This window comes from Microcebus murinus, chromosome 18 (assembly GCF_040939455.1).
Source record: "Microcebus murinus isolate Inina chromosome 18, M.murinus_Inina_mat1.0, whole genome shotgun sequence".
In the NCBI taxonomy this organism is placed as follows: domain Eukaryota; kingdom Metazoa; phylum Chordata; class Mammalia; order Primates; family Cheirogaleidae; genus Microcebus; species Microcebus murinus.
Window position 1 is genome coordinate 38,543,958 of NC_134121.1, and position 17,793 is coordinate 38,561,750.

Sequence of the window (17,793 nt, forward strand, 5' to 3'; positions counted from 1 at the left end):
CCTCCCCGCCACGCGCCCCCCGCATCGCCCCTTCCCCCGGGGACTCCCGCGGACCCCGGCTGACCCGAGGCGGCGCGAGTCGGCCCGCCAGGCAGGGGGCCCAGCGTCCCGCCAGGCCTGGCAGGCGTGGGCGGGGCGGGAGGTGGCGCTCCCTCTCCCGCTCTCCCTCCCCCTCGCGCGTGTGCACACACACACACACACACACACACGCACACACACACACACACGCACGCACACACACACCGAGCATCCTCCCGTCAGGTCTCCCCGTCCAGCCCCGCCCGCGCCTCCTGCTTCCAGCAAACCTTCTCCCTCTCTCCGCACCCTGCCCCCGCCCTCCATTCCCTCCGGCTCCCGGACCCTCCCCTCCGACCCCCACCCGACCCCGGTGATGGAGCAGCTGGAGCCAGCCCGGAGCCCCCCGCGGCCGGGGTGACCGCGCTCCCGCCCCTCTCCCGCCCGGCCCTCGCCTCGAGCACCATGGGCCTGAGGGGTTCCCGGGGCGCCGGACGCTGAAGATGACCGATGCTGGAGGTGAGGGGCCAGGCCCCCTGGGGTGGACCGGGAATTGGGGCTGGGGGCCACTTGGGCTCGCGGTGGGGACCCCGAGTGAGGTTGGTGGGGCCAAGCGACATGGGCCTTTCTTCCCCTATCCCTAGGGGGACCACCCAGGGCTGGGGTGCTGGGCTGTCAGGGGAGGGGGCGGAGATAGGATTTGTGTCCCTAATCCCCTCCCTCCAGCCGGACGCCCGGAGAAATTAATAAAAAGCTGGTGTAGGGGGAGGGGGATAGGGCTTAACTCTTTCTTGCCTGGCGCAGAGTTGAACAGATGGATTGGAGAGAAACTAGCCACTGGGCTCTGATTGGGAAGAGGGGTCCTGGGAGTGGAGTAGGTGCCCCGTCCCCTATCTCCACCCTATCTCATCTCTAGCTGCGCTTTAAAGGGGCGCCTCACTCTTGCAGACTGCCCCAAGCCTAGTAGTGCCTGAGGAAGGCAGGCCCTAAGGGGAGGGGGCACAGCCTCTCCAGCTCCACAACCGCCTCCCGCGCTCCCAGCCTCTCTCCCGTCCATCTCTTCCTGCTCTTTCCCAGTTTCACTTCTCTCTTGGTCTGTTTCTCCTTTTCCAGAGCCCCTTTCCTGTTGCCTGCCCTGCTCTCCTTGAACCCCACCCTTGGGCCTCACTCAGGGCCACGGAAGCCCCCTCTTTGATCTCTTTCTTGGTCTTTCTTCTCAGCAGCCCTGTGGACTCCCCGCCAACCTGTGTGTGTGCTCCAGTCTGTTCCTACTCCCCTCCTGCTCCTTCCCCAGGGCTTGGGCACCCTTTCTTTCTCTTTCTCCTTCCCTTGGGTCCCAGGAAGCTATGAGCTCACCTGCCCCATCCCTTTCTGCCAGAGAAGGGTCAAAGGTCATCAGTGCTCCTCCTCTGGGAATTGGAAGCCTTGGGGGAAGGGATGGCCTGCTAAGGCAGAGCCCAGAGGGTGTCCAGAGGAAAGGGTTCCTCTCCACCCCATGCAGCTACCACCTGGTTGCATGTATGTGCGTGAGTGTGTGTGTGTGTGTGTGTGTGTGTGTGTAGGATGGGGTGTGGGGTTCAGTGTCTAATTATCCAAGGCTCAGTTTGGAAGGAGAGGATTGAGTGGAAGGAGCCTGGTGACTCCCTAGATAGCCTACTTTCCCGGAGTTCCCCATGGGACAGTGTAGGCAGGGTCCCCCATACACACCCCAGGAAGTTAGTTCTTGAAGGGTAGGAAAGAAAGCCGTTTGTGCTGAATCAGGATAGATTGAGAGTAGGTATGAGCTGGAAACCCTATCCCAGCCCAGAGGGTGCCTGAAAGAGACTGTATCCAGGAGAAGCTCTGGGCCCTGGACTGGAGCTTTGCATAAAGAACCCGTGGGGGCCAGGTGTGTTGGTTCATGCTGGTAATCCCAGCACTTTGGGAGGCTAAGACGGGAGGATCTCATGAGGCCAGGAGTTTGAGACCAGCCTGGGCAACATAGCAAGACCCTGTATCTACAAAAAAATTTTAAAAATTAACCAGGCTTGGTGGCATGCAACTGTGGTCTAGCTACTCAGGAGGCTGAGGCAAGAGGATCGTTTGAGCCCAGGAGTTCGAGGTTAGTGTGATCTGTGATTGTGCCACTGCACTCTAGCATGAGTGATAGAGCCAGAGCCTGTCTCTTAAAAAAAAAAAATCGCATGGGAATCTCCATTTTTAGTAGTCAGAGGAGAGAAGGCAGCACTGCTCCCTTCAGAGAGGCTCCATTCTGATGGCAGAGGCAGTTCCTACCTTCACAGGGTCCCTAGTGTGACTGAAGAACTATGACCCCTCTCTTCTCAGGGAGCTTCCCATCCAATGGGGGATAGATAAGCCCCATTTAGGGAATCAGTCCCCACTTCCTAGTGGTTTGATAGGGGTGAATTTAGAAATTATGTAGATGAATGGGAGGAGGGAGGGCTACCTAGGACAACTCCCTGGAGGAGGTGGCAGCTGGGTCCTAGTCAGGGAAGTCTTTGTGATTTTTTTTTTTTTTTTGAGACAGAGTTTTGCTTTGTTGCCCAGGTTAGAGTGAGTGCCGTGGTGTCAGCCTAGCTCACAGCAACCTCAAACTCCTGGGCTCAAGCGATCCTACTGCCTCAGCCTCCTGAGTAGCTGGGACTACAGGCATGCGCCACCATGCCCGGCCAATTTTTTCTATATATATTAGTTGGCCAATTAATTTCTTTCTATTTATAGTAGAGATGGGGTCTTGCTCAGGCTGGTTTCGAACTCCTGACCTTGAGCAATCCGCCTGCCTTGGCCTCCCAAAGTGCTAGGATTATAGGCATGAGCCACCGCCCCCGGCTGTCTTTGTGATTGAATGAAGAAATTTGGTTCATTCTCAGGGGCAGCCTCCCATCCCATCTGGCAGGAAGAGAGGTTCTAGATCCCTGTTATTAGCGTCTAGAGTTCAAGAATGGCAGAAGGTTCTTGAAGGGCCCACTCCCTGACCCCTTCCCACTCCTCATTTCCTGCTTTCAGCCCCAGGCATATATGGAGTCTGGGGTGGAGGTGGTGTCCGTGCCTCTCCTAGTCCTAGCCAGGATGGACCAGCTCCCCTCCCTCTACCCCGTCCCTTACCCCAGCAGTGTCCTCTCCTCACGAACACGCCCAAACTGCAAATCATCACCTAGGATAGGGCTGAAGCGCAGGAGACCTGGTTCAAGGCTGAGTTCTGCCTCTTCTTACTTTCTGAAATTTATTTTTAGTTTTGAGTCAGGGTCTCGCTATGTTACCCAGGCTGGTCTCAAACTCCTAGGCTCAAGCGATGCTCCAGCTCAGCCTCTGGAGTAGCTGGGGTTACAGGCACATGGCAAGCCTTGCCGGGCCTGCTTCTCATCTCCCACATCTCAGTTCTCACATCTGTGCAGTTGAGATGTGGAGATTCCCAAGCCCGGCCGCTGTGAAGTGAGATGCTGTCTGTGTAATAACAGAAGAGGGGTGTTGGAAAAGACCCCAGCCAGTATGGCCTAGCTTTCCTACGCCTGTCACATGTGTGGTCTAGCCTAGTGCTCCACCCTTGTCCTGGGGACCTGAGTGTTAGAAGTAATGGGAAATCCTGTCTCAGCCATGCAGTGTCCCCTTGGCCTAAACCATCAGTGGTCCCTGAGCCTAAACCATCAGCGGTCCTCACTCGCCTCTTCATCTAATTCCCTCCCCACCCGTGGGGTCCCCAGAGCTACTGGAACCCTGTATTTGCTGGTAAGCTGCCCAGATTGTTTCAGCTGCATGCTGCTTCTCTGTCCTCCCATCTTGCTTCCCACCAAACAAACCCCTACCCATTCAGACTTCTTCCCAGAACATACTTGATATGTCATAGAAATTTGGTTGTCCCCTGTTCCACTGTGAGCACTCCTCATACCCTCCTGTATCTGTAAGTCTGTCCAGATCTGTGAGTTTGTCTAGAACGGTGGCCCTGCTGATGATGCCAGCTTCCTGACCAGCTCATGGTCAGAAAGGCAGGTGGCGAGGGCACCAATAATGGGGGGGCGGGGGAGAGGGGGTAGGATTGGATGGTGGATGAAAGGTGGATGGAAGATTGATGGATATAAAGATGGATGGATGGATGGTAGTGGATGTTGGGTGTATGGGAAGTGGATATGGGATGGATGGATGGGTGGATGGACAGACAGATGGATGGGTAATGAGTGATGGATGAGCCAGAAGGTAGATGAGTGGGAGAGCCTGGGCCCTGGTCCTGACTTTGCCACTAGCTTGCTATGTGGTCTTGGGCTGGTCGCTCCCCACCTCTGTTTCTTCATTTGTAAAATGAGAGGATTGGATTTAATAACTTCTACGACTCCTCCCAGATATTGGACAATTTATGATGATTGAAGGCTTTCAGGGGATGCTAGGGATGGAAAGGCCCAAGCCAGTGAAGGGGAGAAGTTCAGTGACCCATACACAGACACAGCAAATCAGCTTGGACCGTGACCGCAGGGCTGAGACTGTGTCTGCGCCTGGATTTGCTTCTGCCCCTCCCTTCTGCCTGCGCCTCCTGCCCAGCGCCACATCTGGGTTATGATTCAGACGCTTCTCTCCCAGGGGCCAGAGGAAGCGTTCCAAGGGAAGGTGTGGGGCCAGCAGGCCAGGAGCAGGCAGCCCCTGGCATCTCCCCTGCCTCAGCCAACCTGATCTTACTTTCTCTCTGCCCCCTTGTCTTCTGCAGCTCCCTTGAGTCATGGCTTCTTCAAAGCTCCGAGAACCCACGGATGAGGTTTTTGGTAAGTTTTGTGCAGCTCTGTCTCTTGTCAATAGACACAGCCGTAGAGCGCTTCCTTCATAGGCCTCTAGGCATTGAGGGGGAGAGGGCGGTCCTTGGGGGCTTCAGTATGCGTGGTGGCCCTTTTGTCACCACTGTCTTAGTGGATGTGCCAGTTACAAGAGCAACAATCATGGTCCCCATTTATTAAGTGCTCATCTTATGCCAGGTACTGGGCTAAGCACCCCAGCTCACGTGCACGGTATGTTCAATCCTCACGATAATGTTAAGGAGTAAGCCCATTTGTGCACAAGGAGTGTAGGTGCAGAGTGCTGCTGAGCGACTCGCTTCAAAAATCACATGGCAAGTTAGTGGTTGAGCTGGGACTAGAACCCCAGGCTGTCTGACACCCTGCCCTTAGTCACAGTGCTGCACACCTGTATACCTCAGCACTGACGACACACAGTCGCATAAATAAATAAGTGCATGGGACCTCACCCTCACAGATGTGCCCTGAAAGTAAATGTATGGCATGCACACAGCTGCAGTACCCGTGGCAGCCCGCTCACACCCGGGCGCTCACACTGGTGTGCATGCCCACCTCCTCAGTTAACGCTGGGGTGCACGCACACCGCCTGTACCATCAGTCACCCCTGCAGTCTTCTGTTGTGAGGACTGGGAAAGAGACCACCCCAGCTGGGCAGAGTTCCCAGCATGCACTGGAGTGGAAAGACTGTTTCCCAGCTGGACCTGGGGGGAGGGGGGAGGGGGGATGAGGAGGAGTCAGTGAGGAAAGGAACTGGAGAGGTGGAGACAGACAAGAAGTCGCCTGCAGGGGCTCCCGGCTCCTCCTCCCCTGCCTCCTCCCCACCTCTCCCTTCCTCCCTGTCTCCCCCTGCCCTGCCACTGCCCCTTGCCTTGGCAACACCAGGAACTGCTGCCTCTGCTTCTGGGGAAGCAACTTCCCACCTGGGTCTCTCTGGGCTCCCTCAGCCTTTAACTGCCTCAGGGGCCACCATGCCTCAGTCCCTGTCTCCACTGGGGCCTGGCCTGAGAGCTGAGTTCTCCCTGCCTCCCTAGCTCTCTCCCCACCCAAACCCTTCCTGTTTTCCTCACTGCTGAGGTAGCTAGGCACTGCGCTTCCTGATGCAAAAGGTAATTAAATATTCATGACTTCCCACTGTCCAGGGCAGGGAGAGGGAGAAAGAGGGAGAAGGGTGGGGGAGGAGGAGGCGGGAGGGAGCAAGTAAGGGCAAGAGATGGAGGAAGTTGGGGGTGTCCTGGAGAGGCTGGCCCCACCTTGCCTCAGAATCCCCCCACCCCTTAGGACTCCCTCTGCTCCCCGACTCTCCAAGGCACGATGACCATGGCAGTGATGTGGTCCCGAGTCAGGAGCACAGGGCCCTCCTCCCTGGCTCAAGTTGGCTGCCCACCAGCTGGGTGCCACAAGGGCAGAGGATGCAAGAGCATGGGCCTGGGAGCTGGGAGATTCATATGTTGTCCCTAACTCCATCTGCATCCTCGGTCCAACATTTTCTCCTGGAGCCTCAGTTTCCCCACCCATAAAATGAGAGGTTGGATTCAAAAGTTGATCCTATTTCTGCTTCAGAGGGCGTGGCATGCTTGTTGGTTAGCAGGGGAGCCAGACTGCCTGTCTGTAACTGTGGCCTGGTCTTCACCAGCTCTGTGCTCTCAGGCAAATTAAGGCTGCCCTGGGGATTCCTGGAGTCCCTTCCTGGTAGGGTAGTGGGGAGGCGCAAATGAGCTAGTAATTGTAAAGCACTTAGAACAGTGCCCGGCACAGTGAGGGCTCAATAAGGATTAGCTGTTGTTTTTCTGTGCTTCCCTTCTCAGTCCTTGCTGCTTCCAGGCAGTGCCTGGAGATTCTGTGCCAGGGGCTGGGGACAGAGGGCTAACTCCCCAGCCCCAGGGGCTGGAAACACCAATAGAGTTTCCAAGCAGGGGCTGCTAAGGGACCAGAGGAGTGGGGTCAAGCCTGGGAACTCCTAGTATGTGCCAGGCTCTGGTACGGGCTCTGGGGAGACAGCAGTGAACAAGCCAGACAAAGTCACTGCCTTCATGGAGCTTGGATTCTCGGGCAGGGGCAGGCAGGGGGACAGATGATGAAAGCACACACAACTAAACAGGGAATATATTTGATGGTGAGGTGTGCCGTGCGGAGGAGGGAAATGTGGGCCATGATGGAACTTGTAGTGACCCTTGTAGTGACCCTTGACAGCACATGTGTATGTCCCCACTGAAGCATGCATTGGCCCGTGGAAGTGTGACTTTGCTTCGGCAATGACCAAGCACCTACTCCTTGCCAGGCACAGTACCAGGCGCTTGTGCACCTCTCTTCCTCCTTAGAAAACTCTTGTTCTTTCTCCAGTGCATCTGCAGTGCATCTCTCACGATGCATAGCAGATAGGGAAGGGCAGCACCCTCTGCAGTGTGCAGGCCAGCATGGGAGGCAGTCTTATGGCAGGCCATATCGGGACTGGTGGCCATATCTGTATCATAGTGCAGAGGCCTGAAGAGGTGCAGCTGTGTGTGTGTGTATGTGTGTGTGTGTGTGTGTGTGTGTGTGTGTATGTCAGAAATGATCAGCCAGGCAAAGACGGGGTGGAGAGTGCTGGAGCAGAGAGAAGCATGAGCACAGGGATGGACATGGGACAGAGGTAGAGGCAGGTATACGCGCAGATGTTCATGCAGGTATCAGTGTAAGCAACTCGGTATTGCTCCCACTAACACCATCAACAGCCAGTGCCTGCCGAGCACTTACTAAGTCGCAAGAATTACAGTGAAACACTATGCATTATGTTCTCAACAACCCTATAAGGAAGATACTGCTATTATGGTTCTATTTTATAGACAGGAAAGCCAACACCTAAATGGAAATAACTTGCTCAGGGTCACCCAGCCAGCGAGTGGTAGAACTGGATTCAACCTGGCCATGTGGCTCCGGAGCCTGTGCTCTTGGCCACAGTGGCATGTAAGAGCATGTGAGAGGAGGAGTCTGCGGGAAACTTAGAAAGGGTCGGCTGGGCCCCCTCAGGCCTTGAATGGAGGCCGAGCAGCGTGGACTTTACATCGCTGGCTTTGGGGAACCCCCAACCCCACCACAGAGAGTTTCAAAAGCCAGAGAGTACAGGACATGGTCAGAAATGTGCTTTATTTATTTGTTTATTTTTTGGAGACAGAGTCTTACTCTGTTGCCTGGGCTAGAGTGCCGTGGCATCAGCCTAGCTCACAGCAACCTCAAACTCCTGGGCTCAAGCAATCCTACTGCCTCAGCCTCCCAAATAGCTGGGACTACAGGCATGTGCCGCCATGCCTGGCTAATTTTTTCTATATATATTTTTAGTTGTCCATATAATTTCTTTCTTTTTTTTTTTTTTTTTTTTTTTGAGACAGAGTCTCGCTTGTTGCCCAGGCTAGAGTGAGTGCCGTGGCGTCAGCCTAGCTCACAGCAACCTCAAACTCCTGGCTCAAGCAATCCTGCTGCCTCAGCCTCCCGAGTAGCTGGGACTACAGGCATGTGCCACCATGCCCGGCTAATTTTATATATATATTAGTTGGCCAATTAATTTATTTCTATTTATAATAGAGACGGGGTCTCGCTCTTGCTCAGGCTGGTTTCGAACTCCTGACCTCGAGCAATCCGCCCGCCTCAGCCTCCCAGAGTGCTAGGATTACAGGCGTGAGCCACCACGCCCGGCTTATATAATTTCTTTCTATTTTTAGTAGAGACAGGGTCTCACTCTTGCTCAGGCTGGTCTCGAACTCCTGACCTTGAGCGATACTCCCACCTTGGCCTCCCAGAGTGCTAGGATTACAGGTGTGAGCCAGAAATGTGCTTTAGAAAGTTTCTTCTGGTTGAGTGGAAGGTGTGAGGAGAGAACCCGACCAACAGCAGGGAGTGAGGGCAGGATAGGTGTATGTTTGGGAGGCAGGGGCTGGGAAGGGGCTGGCTGCTGGGGGCCTGAGCTGGGGCTATTCACTCCAGAGGGAGAGGAGAGGCCAGGTTCCATGGCTGCTAGGATGGCCAGTCAACAGAATTTCGCCCTTTCATTAAAGTAGTATTTACTAAGCACCTACTATGTGCCAGGCACTGTTCTAGGATGTGGTAGAGTAGTGAATAAAAGAGAGAGAACAACCTGTCCTCATGCAGTTGATGTTCTAATGGGTGGAGAGAGACAATAAACAAAACAGGCAGAATATACCTTATGCCAGAGAGTGATCCGTGATATAGAGAAAAATAGGAGTGGGCTTTTGGAGTGTGTGTGTGGGGTGGTTCTAAATCAGGGAGGGCCTCAGTGAGAGAAAGTGTTTAAGCAAAGACCTGAAGGGAGTGAGGGAGGGAACCATGCAGAAGTCTGTGGCAAGAGCCTTGTAGGGAGAGGGCAGAAGAAGTACAGGCTGGGCTTGTGTGATGACAAGCTGGGGGCCAGGGTGGCTGGAGTGGAGGGACAGAAGGAGAGCTCAAAGAGGCCAGGAAGCATGGACTAAGTCTGGAAGGCCACTGGGAGAACTTTGGCTCTTACTCTGCAGGAGATGGAAGTCGCCAGAAGGTTCTGAACAGAGGAGTGACAGAAGCTGACATGTTTTATTAGTGTCACTCTGGCTGCTGTGTTGAAAATAGACTGCAAATGGGAAAGGGAGGAGGAAGGAAGACCAGCAAGGAGGCTTTCTATAATAATAGAGGCAAGAGATGGTGGTGACCTAGACCAGAGAGGCTGCGAGTTCTCCCTCTCCACTCCCCTCTCCTGCCCTCCTCTCCCCTCCTCTCTCTCTCCGTATGCATGCATGTCTATGAGCGTATGTAGACACTCACACTCATGAACAATGTTTTATTGTGGAAAATCTCAAATATATTCAAAAGGAGGGAGAATAGCTCAATGCACTCTATCATGTGCTCATGTCCTTGTCACCCAACCTCAACAATGATCAAGTCGTGGCCAGTCTTGTGTCATATATATCCCCTTCCACTCTCTGCTCCTATTGCCCTGGATTATTTTGCACCTAATCTAAAACACCATATCACTTTGCCATAAATATTTCAGGATGTCTAGAGGTATTTTGAAAGTAGAGCTAACAGGAATTATGGATGAATTGGGTTGCAGGAGGGGAGGGAAAGAAGTCAAGAATGACTCCAGGGGTTTGGCCCTAGCATCTGGAACCATGGAGCTGCTGTCTGTCAAGAGGGGGGACTAGGAGGAGCAGCTCGGGGCGTGGGAGAGGTCAGGGGTTCACTTGGAGCATGCAACTTGAAGATACCCAGTGGACATACAAAGTGGAGGTGTCAACTCAGTTGGACACATGAATCACCAATTGGGACTGGGCTGAGGGAGAAGGGTAACTTGGGGCTATCTGACTTGGTGATAAGGGGACCTTTCACTGAGCCAGAAAAGAGAGGAGAAGCTTGTTTGAGGCTAGGTGATCAGTTCATTTTGCCGGGCTGAACTCGAGGTGTCTGGGGGGGCCTTTGATGTGGCAAATCTCGGGGCAGGTGCTTGAGTGCCCAGGCTCGGAATTCAGGGGAGGGGTCAGGACTGGAAACAGACATAGGTGGTGGTTAAGGCAGGAGAGCAACTGGGGTGGCTTAGGGGGTGTCTGCAGACAAGAGAGAGCAGCAGGCCAGGCAGGGTGGGCGTGAGTGATGGAATGGGGTCCCTGAGATCATGGGAGGTGGAGTGGGGAAGACGGGCCTTGTCCCATCCTGAGGCCTGGGAAGACTCTGTTCTGCTTGGAGACCCAGTGCCACGCCCTGTGTCGGTACAGAGTGAGGGCTTCATTCCCGGGTGGAGCATGCGAAAAGTGAAGCTGTGAGCAACAAGGGTTTTAGGCATGATCCATTGGGTTTGCCTGCTCTTCCTTCATGTCCTCATGCCGGACCTAGCACCAGGTCACAGACCTCAGGACGGGAGAGACAGGCTTCAGGGGACTGTGGGGGTCCCTCTGCTCCACTTCAACTGTGAGCTCCAGATGCTCAGCAGTGCTCTCTCTGAGTGTGACCCTGAGTGTGGCACAGCAAACCAGTGTCCCCAGCAGGGCCAGTCTGGAGCTAGACTAGCCAGGCTCAAATCCTGGACCATTGGTAGCTGGTGGCTTTAGTCAAGTCACTTACTCTCTCTGAGCCTCAGTGTGGTCAGCTGTAAAATGTGCATAATAGCTGTCCTAACCCCACCAGGTCAAAACTGAGGAAGAGATGATGTATGCACATTGTCGCATAAGAGGTGCTTCTTAAACGGTAGCTGTTACGACCTCCAGCCTCATCTTTTAGTCCATCTCTCCACAAAGCTGCCCTCAACTGTCCCTGGAGGTGCCACTCCTTGCTTCCCTACTTCCTAGCATGGCGTAGGCCAGTCTCGCCAACCTCATCTCCTGTAAACTCCCACCCAGACCCTACCGCCCAGCTTTCGTGTTTCCTCCTCTGACCCCTCCAAACAGGCCTGTCCTGTCCCCCTCTGTGCGTATGTGACAGTTCATCACATCATGCTATATTGCCTCCCCCACCCCCACCCGAGAGAGACCCTGTTTATTCATCTGGAAACATTGGTTGAATGTCCCAGGTGTGGGCAAAGGTGGCCACCTGAGGTGGGCCTCTGGGAGTGCCGTCTCTCACATTTCTGGTCTGTTCCTCCTCCCCCCGGTTCGCAGACCTGGACTTGGCTGTGCCAGAGACCGCCAGACTGGACAGCAGTTTACACAAGGCCCGGGCCCAGCTGCTGGCCAAGGGCCGGAGACACCGGCCGTCCCGCTCGAGGCTTCGGGACAGTGCCAGCTCTGCTGAGGACGGTGAAGGCTCCGATGGGCCCGGAGGCAAGGTTGGGGCAAGCTGTGCAAACACACATACACACCCACCCCTCCTACCCGGGCTAATCGCTCCGAACTGCCCTTCCAGGCAGCCACTGCCCAGACTTCTGGCTAGTAATGCCAACAGACATTAGTTAGCTGCAGTTCACTTCTGGCTCATCCCATCCTTTTAGGGAATGTATTATTTTCCTCATCTTACAGATGAGGAAACTGAGGCCCTGAGAGGTCCCGTAACAAAGCCACAGTTAGTAAGTGAAGGAGGTGGCATTCACCCCCAGCCCATGCGACTCAAAACCCCAGGAATTCGGGCTCCTCTCCTGGGGGACCGCAGTTTACAGGGCGAAAGGGTCTGGCCGCCACCCCCGGAGGGGGAGGAGGGTTCTCGGTGAGCCGCTGCCCTCTCCTCCAGGTGACCGACGGCTGCGGGAGCCCCCTGCACCGGCTGCGCTCGCCTTTGCACTCGGGCCCGGGGTCCCCGGCCGGGGGCTCTTTCTGCCTGGAGCCTCCGGGGTTGCGGCGCAGCCAGGACGAGGACGAGCCACCGCCCTCGCCGCTCACACGCTACCGGCCGCTGCACAACGCTGCCTCGCACGAGGGCCTGGCCGCCGCCTCCTGCTCGCCGCCGCGCTCTGCGCCCTCCTCCGACAGCTCGCCCAGCTTCAGGCGCCGCCACCCGCGCGCCGAGCCGCTCAGCGAAGGTGAGCAGAGGCGCGGCCAAGCCCTCGCGGAGCGGCCGGGGCGAGGCAGCCAGGGGTGTTTGTGCAGCACACTGTCGGCCTCTGGGACACCCAAAGGAGCAAACATGCAGTCCCTGTCCTCGTGGGGCTTGCAGTTGACGGGAGAGACAATCAGATCATCCTTTAACTAGGTGTATAGTTACAAACTGTAATAAGTGCCATGCCGGAAATGGATGTGGTGGCAGCGGACGTCTATCAGGACGCCTGACCTAGCTGGGAGCATCCTGGGAGGTCTTCTCTGAGGAGGTGACATTTGAGCCAGGGTTGCAAGGCTGGTTAGAAGTTGGCCAGGATAAAATTAAGAGTAAACAGCAGGGGTCCCTGCCTTTTTGGAGTGCTTTATAGCCTGTAAAAGGCTTTCATAAGCATCCCATGAGGTCCCATGAAATAGGCAGGTGTCATTATTCCCATATTATTTGAAAGGAAGGAAGCTCAGAGAGGTAAAGTGACTTGACCCAGGTCGCACAGCTAGTGGAGGGCTCCAGAGCCGGGTTGCCTGATTTTACGTCGCCCACACTAGTGAAGGAGGCAGGCAAGCCACCGCATGGGCTATTTCCTTCCTGCCCCTCCCCTGAAAGATGACAGCCGGGATGCCAGCCCTCCCGAGCCCGCCAGCCCCACCATCGGCCTGGATAAGAAGACTCGCCGAAAGTTCTTGGACCTGGGGTGAGTGGAGGTGGGACCCTTAATGCAGGGCTTGGAGTTGCTGGGGCGAGGGGTAGCACAGTGGAGCCCTGCCCCACTCCCCTCTGCCCTCCCCACAGGGTCACCCTGCGCCGAGCATCCACTGGCAAGAGCCGGAAAGAGAAGGGCAGCAACCGCCTGTCCATGGGCAGCAGGTAAGAGGCGCCCACAGCACCCCGTGGCTCCCGTGGGCCCCAGCCCTTCCCTCTGGCCCACACCCATGCCGGGCGCTCTCTCCACAGGGAGTCGGTGGAGGGGTCTAGCAGGTCAGGGGGCTCCCCGTTCCTGCCCTTTTCCTGGTTCACAGACAGCGGCAAGGGCTCGGCGTCCTCGGGCAGCACCACCTCCCCTGCCTGCTCCCCTAAACACGAGGGCTTCAGCCCTAAGAAGTCAGCTTCCCAGGTAAGTCCATGACTTTCTTGCCCCCAAACTGGTCCCTAGACCCAGGTGCCATAAGGGCATACTTCACCCTGGCTCAGGCTGGGTTCAGGCATTCCTGGAGTCCGTGAGTCCATCCACGGAGCCACTCAGTGATCCATCACTTCATCCATTTGAGTTCATTCATTCGCTCGTTCATTTGTTCATATTCTAAGTAGTTCATTCACTGCTTCGTCCATTCAGCACACATCACTGGACGCTATGGTTTTCCTGTTGTCCACACAGCCTGAGGTCTGCTCCATTCTGCTGTTCTGCCTGGCCCAGTTCTCACCCCACCCCCGCGTTAGGAGCTGGGCCACCTGCTCAGTAGGGTGAGACTTGGGAGATGTAGAGATGAACAGGACTCCAGTCTAGTGCTGTGAAAGCTCAGAAGTGAGACTGAGTACCAAGCAGCAGTGAGCATCTGCTTATGTTCAGACAGCCCTCTACAGTTTACAAAGCCCCACACGCTTGTGTTTTTGCTCCACTGTCACACAAGCTTAGTGAATCAGGGAGGAGGGCGGGCGTGCTCATCCCTGTTGTGCAGATGAGGAGTGAAGTCCCGGAAGGAAGGGACTTGCCCACAGACTCGCACAGGGTTAGTTGCAAAGCTCTGTGCCTCCCAGCCCAGTGCTTGTTCTAAGCTTCTGTTCCTTATGTGCAGCTGGGGCAGAGGAAAAAGCGGAAAGCTGGGAATCCAGGGCAGAAATAGTCCCTTCTGACTCGGGACTTCCTTCTTTTCTCCCTCCGTTTCTTCCCTTGTGCTGGGCCCTGGGGATACCACAGAAAACAAAACACAGCTGGGCCCTGTAGAGCTCATGATCCAGTGAGGACAAAGACCTCTAATCAGGCACTTCCAAGCAGGGCTGCTAGAGGCCAGGTGGGAGGCACTTATTGGGGACACCTGACCCAGCCTGGGGGAAGCCTGGAAGGCTGCCTGTAGGAAGCGACACCTAGTCTGAGACCCCCCTCCATTTCTGCTAAGTATTCTGCCTGGCTTAGTTCTAGCCCCCTGTCCACCAGAAGGCTGCCTGCCCTCCCACAGGCCTCTGGTCCTGATGCCCCACACGAGTCACCATGTCCTGTGTGCCTGCCCAGCTCCTGGTTCATGCACAGAGGGCACTGAGCAACTCCTGGTATCTAGTCCTGGATTTCACTCTATCCAGACTGTGGTGGTGATGGGTTGGGGGAACTCCCTTGGGCTTGGGGGTGAGCTCTCACCTCAGCAGCCTGCACCTCTTCCTGCCTAGGAATCCACCCTGAGTGACGACTCCACGCCCCCCAGCAGCAGCCCCAAGATCCCGAGTGGACCCCGGCAGGAGGCCAAGTGTTCTTACCCCTACCACACGCTGTCCCAGTCTTCAGATGAGGTGAGCGGGGTTGGCCGCAGGGCCTGTTGGAGCCCTGACCTGGACTCTGCCAGGTGTGCAGGCCACAGGCCCAGCCTCCCCTTCATGCTCCTTGGTCTCCCCCAGTTCCTGGATGAACCCCTCCCCACTGTCCACCAGTGGACCAGTCAGCAGGTGGGCCAGTGGCTGCACAGCCTCAGCCTGGAGCAGTATGCTGCCGAGTTCGCCGCACGGCAGGTGGATGGGCCGCAGCTGCTGCAGCTGGACGGAAGCAAACTGAAGGTGTGTCAGGGTGGAAGGTCCATGACCCTGCTGGTGCTTGGGGCAAATTTCAAGGATGGGGAGTCCCTCATCCTGACCTTTGACCTTTAGTTCAGCCTCCTGGGCTGACCTTCTCACACCATCTGTGGCCACTGCCATGACCTCCAACCCCTAGGCAAGGTCCTTGGTCTAGTCTAGTGTTTGTGGTGTAACATGGGTCCCCAGTTTGACCTTCAAGCTCCAGCCCAAGTCTCCAGGCTGACTTTGCCCTCTAGGACTGTCATCTGACCCTTGATGCTTATGAGTTTCCTGGTATTATGGGAAACCAGGAGTTGCCCTGGTCAACTCTTGATTCTATCTTGGAGGCTGGTGGTAAAGGCGGAGGGGAGGCTGGTGGTAGTGAGGGAGGAGATGGGTGGCTTCTGTTCCCTGCTGGGAGGCTCCTGGCCTGTCTCCTGCTGTCTGCTGAGTTGCTTGGGGGAAAGGGTGGTGGTGGTGAGTCCCCAGGAAGTCTCAGGAAGTGGGGAGGGGCCCTGGCCACTGACTAGCTGTGTGACCTTAGGCCTCCCCGTCTCTGGGCCTCTGGAGGTTGGCAGGGTCGTGCCAAGGCTGAAAGCCCGAGTAGAGGTCTGGGAGCCCCAGCCCTCCCCTCCCCCCACCACTCCCTTCCAAATTCTTGCCCTGAGGGTTGTGGTCCCTGGCCAGTCCATGGAGGTGGAGGCTCCACTTCAGGGAGGACTCACAGGGCTCCACGGATTGCACACGTGGGGCAGGAAGAGCCTGCTGGCCAGGACCGGGCTGGGCACTTCTCCCTTACCCCTGGATTCCTCCCCAGAGCCTGGGGCTCAGCAACTCGCACGACCGCGCGCTGGTGAAGCGGAAGCTGAAGGAGCTGGCGGCGGCAGCCGAGAAGGAGCGCAAGGCCCAGGAGAAGGCTGCGCGCCAGCGGGAGAAGCTCCGGCGCCGGGAGCAGGAGGCCCAGAAGAGCTAGGGGTCCGGTGGGGCAGGCGCTGGCGCCAGGCACAGGCCTCCCGGTGGAGGCTGGAGCCAGGGGCACACTTGGGCTGGTCTGGCCCCACACTCTTGGGGGACACGCCCTCTCTCACCCTATCACTCTGTTTGGATCCAGAGCCCCCAGAAAGGGAGACCCAGGGAGAAGGCCTAGTAATAAATCCATGTGGAGGACGTACTTGGCACAGAGTGCATGGGGGAGGAGGCAGATGAAGGGAGAGGGCAGAGAGGCCAGGGCTGAAGCGGTGGGAGCCCAGAGGGGCCTGGGCCAGGCTGACCCTCTGCCCTCAGGCCAGGCTGGGGCTAAGTGAGCTGGGATGCCCACCTGCCTGCCTGCGGCCCTGAGACCACCGCCCCAGGGCTCAGAGAGGGGGCTGACCATCTCAGCAGCAGTAGGTGGGCAGAGCTGTTCCCCTCCAGCTCTCTGAGGCGGCTGTGGTGGGGAGCTCTGTCCTGCTCCCCAGGGAGGCCAGTGGGCACCGCAGCAAGTCGCACTCAGGGTAGACTCCCAGCCAAACTCAATAGGAGAGCAGAGAACACAGCACAGGATAAGCATGATCTTTGAAGGACTTCAGGAGAAGGAAGGGACAATGACACCCCCTCCTTCCTTCCTCCGCACTGTCCTGTGGGTCTCGGTGGGTGCGAGATGACATCCACGCAGGTCAGTGCCTCTCGGGGCCCAATTAAGGCCTGGTCTTTGACCCATTCTCCAAGCCAGAACCCACTTCTCCTCCTGCTGCTCCCTAAGAGGGTGCCTGCACCCTGTCTGGGGGCACAGCAAACTCTCGGGAGCTGCCGGGAATGAGGACACCCCCCACCAAGACCTAGGCGGTACTGAACTAGTGAACCCTCACCCCGGCCAGGCAGAGGAGCAATGTCTGGGGGTCCTTGGAAGCTACTGGGTTGGAAGGTTTCATCAGCCCTCCATCTACCCCGGTCATTGCCGGGGCCTCAGCGGGCTCCAGAACTGGCAGACAGTGCAGGCTCCGGTTCTCTGGGCCACAAAGAAGGCTGAGGCAGCTCCCTTGGTAGGTGGTGGTGGGGTGGAGTCTTTCTGCAGCCTGGGGATGGCATCTGTCCTTTTAAGGAAATGTCAGGTGCAGTGCTGGCCAGCAGCCAGCCCAGCTTCCAGAGCACTGGTCAGAGTTACCAATGGGGCCAGGGGGCTTCTGATTAGAGTCCCCCCTCCACCTCGAACCTGCCTGGAGGGTGGGCAGGACCCAATGCATGCTGACTCCCCCAGTCCTGCCCAGGGGCTGTGGCTTATGGCCAGGGTGCTGGCCCTGGGACTCAGCCCTTTCCTCCCCTCTGCCATCTTTGCCGGGAGAGGGGCTTCAGAGGGATACTGAGATATGGGGACACTGGCACACCTGGGCCTGGTAGAGGGGCCACTGGGAGGTTGGAGGCACCCTTGTCCTTGAAGCCATCCAGAGCTCTAGTAGGTGCTCACCTGCATGTGAAGGGGGGAGGCGGTTCTCAATTTATTTCAATAAACACTATGATGTGCCAGTGACCTTTCTGTCTGCTCAGTTGGGGGACCAGGCTGGGTTATAGGGACCATGCTGTGCCCTGAGTGTGGTGCAGTGAAAGGTCTATCCCTGGGTGATGGGCTGTCGGGTGTTCTGAATGGACGGCTTTGCCTGGCGTTTACTCACAGTGCACACTGGGTCAGGCCCTGAGCTGGCCTGGACATCCCGAGTGCATCATGTGTTGGTCACAGGGTACCTTGGTCTCTGTGTGTGTTCCCCTCCCCCCAGGAATGCAGCCCAGCCACAGA

General features: G+C 56.7%; 1 protein-coding gene across 1 annotated transcript; it reads left to right on the top strand.

Moving 5' to 3' along the window:
- Positions 1-184: 184 nt before the first annotated feature.
- Positions 185-17,781, top strand: SAMD14 (sterile alpha motif domain containing 14). The gene is made up of 10 exons (XM_012789735.3): positions 185-534; positions 4,709-4,763; positions 11,402-11,568; positions 11,967-12,255; positions 12,873-12,960; positions 13,059-13,133; positions 13,221-13,380; positions 14,646-14,765; positions 14,871-15,026; positions 15,841-17,781. The coding sequence occupies exons 2-10, from the start codon at positions 4,721-4,723 to the stop codon at positions 15,994-15,996; spliced, it is 1,254 nt and encodes a 417-aa protein (XP_012645189.2). The 5' UTR covers positions 185-534; positions 4,709-4,720; the 3' UTR covers positions 15,997-17,781.
- Positions 17,782-17,793: the final 12 nt, after the last annotated feature.